An 11712-nucleotide genomic window follows, 5' to 3' on the forward strand; every position below is an offset into this window, starting at 1 on the left:
GGCTGGGGATTCGAACCCGCCACCTTAGGTGTACGTGGCTGGCGCCTTAGCCGGTTGAGCTATAGGCGCCGAGCCTTTTGTTTGTCTTTAGAGACAAAAATGTCACTTGTTTGCCCAGGCTGCTACATAGTGACATGATCACAGTTCAGCTCACTGTAGACTCAAACTCTTGGGCTCCAGCCATCCTCCCACATCAGCCTCCAAAAGAGTAGCTGGGACTATAGGTAAGCACCACCACACCCAGTTAATTTTTTAATTTTCTATAGAGATGGAGTCCTGTTTTGTTGCTCAGGCTGGTCTTGAACTCCAAGCCTGAAGTGATCCTCCCACCTTGGCCTCACAAATTTATAATCTCTTCTACCTTTGATTCCCACTTCCATGATACCTGAAGGTAGGTTTAGGACTGTTTGAACCACAAGGATTGGAGAACTAGTAGATTGAAAGATAATGGCCTAACTGGCTGGGTGGGAAGAAAGGAAAGAAAGAGATTAAAGGAGATACAAGAGGGCACCACAGGGGAGGGGGGCAGCTCCAATAAGATGAGGCCCCATACATACCTATAGCTCGCAAGGTCAGGCTCAGAGAGGAATTCCCGGAGAAGCATTCCATCTGTCATGTAGCGGAGCACAGTTCGCTCTGACGTGCAGTCCTCAAAGCGGATGCTGTAGCCAACCTGGCCATTAGTGACTGAGAGTGGGCTGGTGTTTCCAAGAGGGAACTTGGGGTAAGGTGAAACAGGGCAGCACCCAGACCCGTACTGTGGAGCCTTGAGGGCAGTGGGGACACAGTTCTAGACCTTGAGGGCTTCCCTCACCCCTCAGTTCCCCAGAGATCTCACCTCATTCCCAAGCTTCACACCCATCTCCCGGGCCACTCGGGCAGCCACACTCATTGCCGCCACTCTCCGAGGCTGGGTGCAGGCAATCTTCATACCCTTCCTTGTGTAACCCTGAATGACAAGAAGGTTTTCCCTTTGCTTAACACACTCCCTGGGGCCCAGTTGCAATTCAAAGAAAAAAGTTGTAAAGCCCAGACAGGGTAGCAGGAAAGGAGGGAACAGACAGAAGTTGAAAACCAGAAAAGAAGGGCAGAGAGATAGGATGACAGACCTAGGGCTCTCAAAATGAGTCCTCAACCAGCCTTGCGTAGCCAAATTCAGGGCTCTGCTAGACTGGAGTTGGAAAAGGACAGATCAGCTGAGGCAGGCCCAGAAGCAACAGTGAATAAGAGAAGGTAAAAAAGCAGGAAGATAGTCGGGTGCGGTGGCTCATGCCTGTAATCCTAGCACTTGGGAAGCCAAGGCCTGTGGACTGTGTGAGCTCACAGATTTGAGACCAGCCTGAGTCAGAGCAAGATCCCGTCTCTAAAAATAGCCAGGTGCTATGGTGGGCACTGGTAGTCCCAGCTACTCAGGAGGCTGAGGCAAGAGAATCACTTGAGCCTAAGAGTTTGAGGTTGCTGTGAGATATGATGCCACGGCACTCAACCAGAGTAACCAAGTGAGACTCTGTTTCAAAAAAAATCAGAAAGATAGTCTTTTAACTCTTCATTCTTTGGAGGCTGCATAAGGGTGGAGGCTGAGCTGGGCTGGAGTATGGGGAGGTCCACGTTTACAGTCCCCTCCATCTATCCTTCTCCATGTCCTTCTAACCTAAACATTCCTAACATAAACAATGCAAATACCTACCAGTCCTAGACACTGTGGCAGGAAGTGAGAATGGAAATGTGAAAAGGACATGTTCTTTATTCTCAGGACCTTACAAGTTAGTGGAAAATATAGGCAACTGACTCCAAAATACGTAAAAGTTGCTCTGACAGGACTGTACTCATCCATGCAAGTGGTACCAAGGCAAGCTGGAGGGTGTGATGACTGTACCTCCTCAAAAAGATACTGTGGGATTTGGGTAGTCTTCCCCGAGCCAGTCTCGCCTTCGATGATTAGGACTTGATGATTAGCAATGGCAGCGAGGAGCTCCTCTCGGAATGGGAACACGGGGAGGCTGCGGCGGACAGCCTGGATGGACTCTTTCTGCTGAGCTTGGGTTGAAGAGGCTGGAGCTGAGGGCTCCTAGAGAAAGGGAAGGAGGGCTGTGAGCTGGATGGGCAGCTTCAGGTCCTCCTCAGAATCTTCCTGAGCTGTCGGTCTTACCTCGTCACCTTGGAGCTGAGTGGCCCGTACAAACTCAATGGTCTCCTCCTCCTCCAGCACCAGCTGGTACTTGGGCTCCTGGGAAGCAGCATCTCGGGCCCCAAACTTCAGGGATGCTGCCCCTAATCGTGCCTCCTCCCAGCGTCGCTGCTCCTCTCCAGGGGCACCTGATTCCTCCTCCACTAGATCCATAGCTCGAGCTGGCTATGAAGAGAGGGGATATGTGAAAACCCAAAGACAAAGGATAACCTCTCTGTGTAGTCCCCTTCTCTCCTGTCACTATCCCCACCCATTGCCTACTAGGAAAGGCAATTTAAAGAAGGAGCCAGTTGGGCGGCGCCGGCCCCATATGCCGGAGGTGGTGGGTTCAAACCCAGCCCTGGCCAAAAACCGCAAAAAAAAAAAAAAAGGAGCCAGTCAAGGTGTTGCCCAGTTCCCTAAAGTCCTCTCAACTTGAGGACCAAGGCTGAAGCAGATGTCACTTCACCTTACCTGTCCTCGGGTCTCCTTGGGCATGTGGTAGCGATTGGTGGCCTCCAGCTTCTCCTGCTCCCCAGCAGCCCGGTACTCCCGGGCCAGATCCCGTACTCGCCGTTTATATTTGAGTTCCCTGCGCTCATGCCGGCTCAGCTCCACATCCCCAAAAAGGAACTCCTCATCAGCCAGCTCTGCTTCCAGGTCCTCAAGCTTCTCTCGCTCCCTCTTAGCCAAGTACTCTCGGCGGGATTTCTTCCGCAACTCAGGGACCTGGGTGGGAAGGTACAGTCAAATTCCCATCTTGCTGGAGCAGCAATCCCTTTCTCTACCAATCCCTAGGAGTGACAAACTCCCTGACAGGCAGGTGTAAGGATTTATATATGTACCCTCCACCTTCCCTCTGCAATGCACAACCAGACCAATGAGGTGTCTCAAGCTAGGTCCAGGCTGAGACAAGAGAATTGCTCAAGCCCAAGAGTTTGAGGTTGTTGTAAGCTATGATGCCACAGAAGTCTGCCTAGGGTGACAAGAGTCAGACTCTGTCTCAAAAAATAAAAAACAGACATTGGGTGGCGCCTGTGGCTCAAAGGAGTAGGGCACTGGCCCCATATACTGTAGGTGGCAGGTTCAAACCCAGCCCCGGCCAAAAACTGGAGGAAAAAAAGATATTTTGGGGGGTAATGAGAGAAATTTTATTATAGACAGGTTTTATCTGATACATAAGAATATACACTAGTCCTCTTCTTGGGCATGACAATGGTATTGTGGTTTTAGAGGTCAATGGCTTTATTCTTAGGAGGTACTTGCTTATGTACATAGGGATGAAATACCATGACACCTAAAACTATTTTATATGGTCCTTTAAAAAAATCTAACATTTACATAAACAATGCAAATACCGTACAAGGTACAGCCATTTTGAAATCTATACACCGTATATAGGAATGTTTACTATATTATTCTTCCAACCTTCCTATTTGCTTAAAAAACATTTTTTTTTTTTTTTTTTTGGCAGAGCCTCAAGCTGTCCCCCTGGGTAGAGTGCCGTGGCATTACAGCTCACAGCAACCTCCAACTCCTGGGCTCAAGCGAGTCTCCTGCCTCCGCCTCCCAAGTAGCTGGGACCACAGGCGCCTGCCACAACGCCCGGCTATTTTTTGGTTGCAGCCGTCATTGTTGTTTTGGCGGGTCCGGGCTGGGGATTCGAACCCGCCACCTTAGGTGTACGTGGCTGGCGCCTTAGCCGGTTGAGCTATAGGCGCCAGGCCAACATTTTTTTTTTTTTTTGAGACAGAGTCTCACTTTGTTGCCCCCAGTAGACTGCCCAGGTGTCACAGCTCACAGCAACCTCAGACTCTTGGGCTTAAGTGACTCTCTTGCCTCAGCCTCCCCAGTAGCTGGGACTACAGGTGCCTGCCACAACGCCCAGCTATTTTTTAGTTGTAGTTGTTGTTTGGCAGGCCTGGGCTGGATTTGAACCCACCAGCTCTGGTGTATGTGGCTGGCGCCCTAGACGCGGAGCTACAGACGCACAGCCAAACTCTTTTTTTTTTGAGACAGAGTGTTGCTTTGTAGCCCTCAGTAGAGTGCTATGGCATCATAGCTCACAGTAGCCTCAAACTCTTGGGCTCAAGAGATTCTCTTGTCTCAGCCCCCCAAGTAGCTGGGACTACAGGTGCCTGCCACAATGCCCGGCTATTTTTAAAGACCAGGTCTCGCCTTTGGTCAGGCTGATCTTGAACCCGTGAGCTCAGGCAATCCACCCGCCTCAGCCTCCCAGAGTGTTAGGATTATAGGCATGAGCCATTGTGTCCGGCCTTTGCTTTAAATTTTTTATAATTGAAAAGAAAAGAAAAGAAAAATTAAATTCAGGCAAATAAAAACACTATGATTGCATTTACAGATGTCTTATAAATCTCTGACCATAGTCAAGTTGCAGGGTGGGACATGAAATTAACTAGTCAGGAGAGATCTGGGAAACACTAGGTCATTCTTAGAATGCCAATAATCTCAGAATGCTCTTAAGCAATTTTAGTGTGACTTGACTGACAAGACTAGACCTTTGGAAAACTGCCTGTCCTACCTATACTCATACCATAAAAAACCCAGTTTATGAATTAAGGATTCTGTTTCTATCCAGTGAGAAGACCAATTTAGGAAGTCACAGGGAGATCAGTCATAGGGGGGTGCAAGGAAAGTATCCAGTGTGACAGGAAGGTATCTGGAGACGGTATGCCTAAGCTAAATGGTCAGGATACCCCTGTGCAGTAGGACAGCTGCCTCAGCCCCGCCCTCCAGCTACCTCCCTGACAACATTCCAGCTGCCTCACATCTCAGTAAGTCTTAGCAATAGGGAAAGCTCACAATCTAACTCATAAATACGGAGAGTGATTTGATCCTAAAGTGAAGATATTTGGCAATGGAAGACTACAAAAAGGAAAAAAAAAGAATGAAAAATATGGGGAAAAGAAAAAAGTAAAGCTTCTCTCCCTCTACAACTTAAAGAAGGTTCCTTCCCTCAACAATGTCAGTTGTTGGCTCGGCGCCTGTGGCTCAAGTGGCTAAGGCGCCAGCCACATACACCTAAGGTGGCGGGTTCGAATCCAGCCTGGGCCCGCCAAACAACAATGACAGCTGCAACCAAAAAAATGCCAGGCTCTGTGGTGGGTGCCTGTGGTCCCAGCTACTTGGGAGGCTGAGGCAAGAGACTCGCTTGAGCCCAGGAGTTGGAGGTTGCTGTGAGCTGTGATGCCACAGCACTCTACCCAGGGGGAAAGCTTGAGGCTCTGCCTCAAAAAAAAAAAAAAAAAATGTCAGTTGTCTTTAGCTGTCTCCTGTCAAACAAACCTCCTCCTCTAGAGACCTCACTGCACCATCAACATCTCCACTGCATTTCATCTGTACCCTTTCTCCTTATGACTAACTACTCTATAGAAGGTCTCTCTTTTTGTCTTCTGATCCTGGCTCTTGAGACCTGGGGCTCACCATGGCTTTCCGGTCTTCCTCAGCCATCTTGAGACGCTTCTGAGCCTCTTCATAAGCCTAGAAAAGAAACCAAGAGTGGAGCAGTATGAATCCAAAAAGTCCTCTGCCTACAGTCAATTGCGTTCCTCTTTAGACTCTCAAGGATCAATCAGATGAACCCTAGCACAAAGAAATGTCCACTCTCAGTGAGGAATCTCTGTGGCTATGGGTACAGAAGAGAGTTCCCTTAGCTAGAGCACCCATGAGGTCCTCTCACCATAGAGATGAAAGCATATCACTTAAGATAGCCTCCTTGTCCTCCTAGAGATCACTATCTCTGCAATCCCATAAATCCTGGGGATTTATAGAACATCATGCTGCCCCTAAGTACCTTCTTGTCTGACCGTTCCAGGACATTTCGGGTCCGATCCTTGTCCCGCTGTCGAACTCGCTCTGCAAAGGCATCACGTTCCTCGAGGTCCTGAAGGCGCTCCCGTTCTGTACGTTCCCACTCATCTTCTGACTCTGGCTTCTCTGTCTGCTGATTACTCCCCCTGCAGCCCAGACCAGAGGATTAAATAAGGACATCCAGAAGACTCAGCATCTACCTGCCCCATCCTCTCATCTTGCTTCTGACTTACTCTGTCTTCCTCTTCCCTTTCTCAGAAGTGTCTTCCTCCTCTTCTTCCTCGTCCTCCTGGTGCTTTTTCCTGAGGTGTTTCCGTTTTTTACGCTTCTTCTGGAGGCTGCTCCCAGCTCTATTCACAGTCTCCTCACTGCTTTCCTCACTGTCTTCCAGCAACTTATAAGATCGGTTCTTCTCCAGCAGGGCTCGGGCCTCCCGTTCTGCAGCCCGACTTGGTTTTTCCAACACCACTTTCCGTGGTACCTATCAGCAGAGGAAAAGATAAGGGGGTCTGAACAACTCCTCATCTCTGCCCACCTATATAGCTCTGTTCCTAATTTAAGGGATTACATGGTCTTAAATCAGCCTTCATTCTCTTTCTTCCCTATAGCTTCATCCCATGTTCCTCAACCTGAATGGGTCTCCTCAGCTTCTGAACTTCCATTCAGTTATTTATTTAACAAGCATTTATCAAAGTCTTCCGTATGTGCTAGGTACTTTCCTAGGTGCTAGGGACACAGGAATAAACAAATAAAAAAAAGAATATACCTGCCCTAAAGAGCTTACTATTTTTTTTTCTGAGAGTGTCACTGTATTGCCCTTGGTGGAGTGCCATGGCTTCATAGCTCACAACAACCTCAAACTCTTGGGCTCAAGCGATTCCCTTGCCTCAGCCTCCCAAATAGCAAGAGCTTACATTCTTAAATCCAACTGTCAATTACTTGGGTGCTTTCCCACAGCTCTGTTGTTTCCAATGTTTAAATCATGCCTACACAAGGACTGATACGCTGGAAGCATTATTGTGCAGTTTGACAGTGGATGTCACATGCCTGGTATTGTACCAGACTCTAGGAATACACAAGTGATCAGAAACATAAAGTGCCTATCCTCACAGCACTTACATTCTAACCTCATCTCTCACCAAGTACCATACAGGATAGCAATACCAGGCTCTCTGCCATTCTTTGAACACTTTCACTCCTTCTACATACTTACTGAGCACTTATTCTTTAAGGCAGGCAAATGAGGGCAACTGGCTCAGTGGGTAGGGGGCCAGCACCATATACCGAGGGTGACCAGGTGGAACCTGGCCTGGCCAACTAAAACAGCAGTGGTAACTGCAACAAAAATAGTCGAGTGGCAGGCATCTGTAGTCCCAGCAACTTGGGAGGCTAAGGCAAAAGAATCGCCCTAGCCCAAGAGCTATAGGCTGCTGTGACGTCACGGCACTCTACCCAGGGTGACAAAGTGAGATTCTATCTTAAAAAATAAAGAAAAAAAAAGGCAGGCAACTGATAGGTAGGAGGAAAACAAAGGTAAGAAATGCAAAGTCCTGGCTCAGCGCTCATAGCACAGTGGTTACAGCGCCAGGCACAGACACTGAGGGTGGCGGGTTTGAACCGGCTGGGGCCAGCTAAAGAACAATGACAACTGAAACAAAAAATAGCCAGGCAGCGTGGCGGGCGCCTATAGTCCCAGCTACTTGGGAGGCTGAGGCAAGAGAATCGCTTAAGCCCAAGAGCTGGAGGTTGCTGTGAGCTGTGACAGCACAGCACTCTACCTAGGGCGACATAGACACTGTCTCAAAAAAAAAAAAAAAGAAAGAAAGACACAGTCCTTTCCTCTAGCAGCTCACCTATGACACCTTTACTCCTTTTTCCTCTCTACCTGACAAATTCCAGAGAATTAATGGGCTTTCTCCTCCTGCTCACTACTTACACCTCTTCGGCCATCCTACAGCAGTTCACACATATCTCATTATTCAAAGTGTGGTCCTTAAACTGCCAGCATCACCTAAGAACTTGTTAGAAATCCAGAAGCTAAGATCTTTACTCAATCGGAATCTACATTTTAACAAGGACCCTGGATGAATCATAGGCATGTTAAAGTTCTATAAGCACTTAATCCAGCACACTTAAGCTGTCCAATATTGTCGACCGAGGTGGACGTCCAGCATCTAGCAAGGTACCTAGGTGACAATAAAGAATAATGCGAACTAAGCTTGCTTAACTCCCTAATGAGCAGTTAGGCCGGCCTCACCTGGACTGACAAAGGGCAGGTCCCTCCCCTCTTCCACGCCCTCTCCTGCAGTTCCCACGCCAGCCCCCGCCCCACCCCTCCCGACACCTTATTCCAGAGTCTCAGGGCGAAGTCCCGGGCCGGCCCGCTGAGGTCCAAGGTATCGGTGTCTCGTAGTCGCTGCACGAATTCCTCGGCCGACGCGCAGCGCTGTGCTGTACCGATCAGAAACTGAGCAACGTGCCGCTCGCTCAGCCCCAGCACCGAGTGCAGCTCGTCCTGAACCCAGCGCTCCAGGCCCGCTGGCGTCGCCATGGCGACCGGCGCTCTCAGCTCCTAGCCCCGAAGTGTCCAGAGCAGCCGAGCTGGCGGTCGAGCCGGTCAGAGGCCTGGAGCCTGTGGCCAGAGCTTCAGCTCCGGAAGAGAACTGCCTTTTGAGCTCTGGATTCCTTCTGCGACAACACCAAGCCTTCTTCCCGCAACGCAGAGCCCGGAAGGAACTGTGCTTTTCTGGCCCAAGCACTACGGTGGCCGAGCAAGTCCAAACTTTATGGAACGGTACCAGAATACATTTTCCCTCATTTCTACCTCCATCCAATCTCTCTGCTGCCCCCTGATGGTCATTCTGTGAGTCCTTCACTCACACGTTCATTCAACGAAGAAATGAGCGCGTAATGTGTGCTCATTCATTGTTTTCAATCGCTGGACAGAGATCGCAGAGAACAAATCAGACAAAAAATTCCTTATCGGCTCAGCGCTCGTAGCACAGTGGTTATGGCGCCAGCCACATACAAATAGGGTGGCGGGTTCGAACCCCGCCCGAGCCAGCTAAACAATGACAACTGCAACAAAAAATAGCCGGGCATTGTGGCAGGCGCCTGTAGTCCAGTCCTAGGTACTTGGGAGGCTGAGGCAAGAGAATCGCTTAAGACCAAGAGTTTGAGGGTTTTGTGAGCTGTGACGCCATGGCACTTTACCGAGGGCTACAAAGCGAGACTCTGTCTCAAAAAAAAAAAAAAATCCTTATGAGTTTACATTTGGGAGTGGAAGGAGATAAGATACATAATAAATACGTAAGTTTTATGGAGCCAAAAATAATGCAAGGTAAGTGGGGGGTCGGGGCGCAGATTTGATTTTTAATAGGAAAATCGTTGGGCGGCCCCTGTGGTTCATTGGGTAGGGCGCCAGCCCCATATACCGAGGGTGGCGGGTTCAAACCCAGCCCCGGCCAAACTGTAACAAAAAATAGCAGGGCGTTGTGGCCGGCGCCTGTAGTCCCAGGTACTTGGGAGGCTGAGGCAAGAGAATCGCTTAAGCCTAGGAGTTGGAGGTTGCTGTGAGTGGTGTTAACACCACGGCACTCTACCAAGGGCGATATAGTGAGACTCTGTCTCTATAAATAAATAAATAAATAAATAAATAAATAAATTGAAAGATCTCCAGTGGCTCAAGCCTGTAAATTTAGCCACTCTAGGAGGCCAAGAGGGGTGGATCATTTTAGCTCAGGGCTTCAAGACCAGCCTGAGCAAGAGTGAGACCTGGCCTCTTCTAAAAATAAAAAATAGAAAAACTGGCTCGGCGCCTGTGGCTCAAGCGGCTAAGGCGCCAGCCACATACACCTAAGGTGGCAGGTTCGAATCCCCAGCCCGGGCCCGCCAAACAACAATGAGGGCTGCAACCAAAAAATAGCCAGGTGTTGTGGCGGGCGCCTGTGGTCCCAGCTACTTGGTAGGCTGAGGCAGGAGACTCGCTTGAGCCCAGGAGTTGGAGGTTGCTGTGAGCAGTGATGCCATGGCACTCTACCTAGGGGGATAGCTTGAGGCTCTGTCTCAAAAAAAAAAAAAAATAGAAAAACTAGCTGAGCGTCGTGGCAGTCACCTGTCGACCCAGCTACTCCAGAGGCTGAGACGAGACAGCACGTACTCTAACCTGGGGCAACAGAGTGAGACTGTCTCAAAAAAACAATAAACAAACAGGCTTGGCTGTGCCTGTAGCTCTAGCGGCTGGGGCGCCAGCCACATACTCTAGAGCTGGTGGGTTCCAATCCAGCCCGGGCTTGCCAAACAACAATGACAACTGCAACCAAAGAATGGCCAGCCCTTGTGGAGGGTGCCTGTGATCCCAGTTGCTTGAGAGGCTGAGGCAGGAGAATCTCTTAAGCCCTAGAGTGTGAGGTTCCTGTGAGTTGTGATGCCACCGCACCCTACTAAGGGCGACCTAGTGAGACTCTGTCTCAAAAACAAATAAAAACAACAACAAACAAAAAACATGAAATTGGAAAATCGGGTTCATTTACTAGAATTGGTCCCAGCTGCAGTAGTGAATACAGGTTAGTCATAGAACTTTGAATCAAGAAGAAACTTGGAAACTGCATAAAGTTGTTAAAGAAATAAATACCAAACTAAAAAATGGGCAAACTGTATTCTAAATATTTGCTAACAGCTTGAGAAATTCTCTGGTGGCTGCTTATTTTAAAATAAACCAAAAAATGGTTCGGCACATGTGGCTCAAGCAGCTAAGGTGCCAGCCACATACACCTGCGCTGGTGGGTTTGAATCCAGCCCAGGCCCGCCAAACAAGGATGACACTGCAACGATAACAACAAAAAACAGCCAGAGATTGTGGCAGGTGCCTGTAGTCCCAGCTCCTTGGAAGGCAGAGGCAGGAGAATTGCTTGAGCCCAGGAGTTGGAGGTTGCTGTGAGCTGTGATGCCATGACACTCTACCCAGGGCAACAGCTTGAGGCTCCATCTCAAAAAGAAATAAAAAAGCCAAAAAAATAAAAAATAAATAAATAAAAAAGAAGGCTCAGTGCCCGTAGCTCAGTGGTTGGGGCACCAGCCACATACACCAGGGCTGGTGGGTTCTAACCCAGCTGGGCCTACTGGACAACAATGACAACAACAAAATAGCTGGGCGTTGTGGCAGGTGCCTGTGGTCACAGCTATTTGGGAGGCTGAGGCAAGAGAATCACTTAAGCCCATGTGTTTGAGATTGCTGCGAGCTGTGGTGCCACAGCATTCTACCGAGGGCAGCACAGTGAAACTTTCTCAAAAATAAATAAATAATTAATTAATTAATTAAAATAAGCCGAACTTGCTACTTGCCGTTCTGCCGTCCATCTCTGTTTAACCCTGCTTCATACTTTTTTTTTTTGGAGACAGAGTCTCAAGCTTGTTGCCCTGTGTAGAGTGCTTGGCATCACAGCTCACAGCAACCTCTAACTCTTGGGCTTAAGCTATTCCCTTGCCTCAGCCTCCCAAGTAGCTGGGACTACAGGAGTCCACCACAATGCCCAGCTATTGTTTTGTTGTTGTTGTTGTTGTAGTTGTCATTGTCTGGCAGGCCGGAGCTGGATTTGAACCCGTCAGCTCTGGTGTATGTGGCTGGCGCCCTAGAAACTGAGCTACAGGTGCCTAGCCACCTGCTTCATACTTAATGATTAGTTGGACTTGTTATACACTTTTTTTTTTTTTTT

General features: G+C 48.9%; 1 protein-coding gene across 1 annotated transcript in view; it reads right to left on the reverse strand.

Annotated features, from left to right (window-relative positions):
* DHX16 (DEAH-box helicase 16) overlaps nt 1–8799 on the reverse strand; it is a 16453-nt gene extending 7654 nt beyond the window's left edge. The window contains exons 1-9 of the mRNA XM_003788974.3: nt 8343–8799; nt 6232–6479; nt 5982–6144; nt 5612–5668; nt 2642–2896; nt 2150–2353; nt 1877–2068; nt 839–949; nt 558–673 (exon numbers count right to left, since the gene is read on the reverse strand). Coding sequence (XP_003789022.1) covers nt 558–673; nt 839–949; nt 1877–2068; nt 2150–2353; nt 2642–2896; nt 5612–5668; nt 5982–6144; nt 6232–6479; nt 8343–8549 — 1553 coding nt within the window. The 5' untranslated portion in view covers nt 8550–8799. The remainder of the gene's footprint in view (nt 1–557; nt 674–838; nt 950–1876; nt 2069–2149; nt 2354–2641; nt 2897–5611; nt 5669–5981; nt 6145–6231; nt 6480–8342) is intronic.
* Between the last annotated feature and the right edge of the window lie 2913 nt (nt 8800–11712).

Source organism: Otolemur garnettii, unplaced genomic scaffold (genome assembly GCF_000181295.1).
Source record: "Otolemur garnettii isolate 467f Iridium unplaced genomic scaffold, OtoGar3 scaffold00031, whole genome shotgun sequence".
Classification (NCBI taxonomy): Eukaryota; Metazoa; Chordata; class Mammalia; order Primates; family Galagidae; genus Otolemur; species Otolemur garnettii.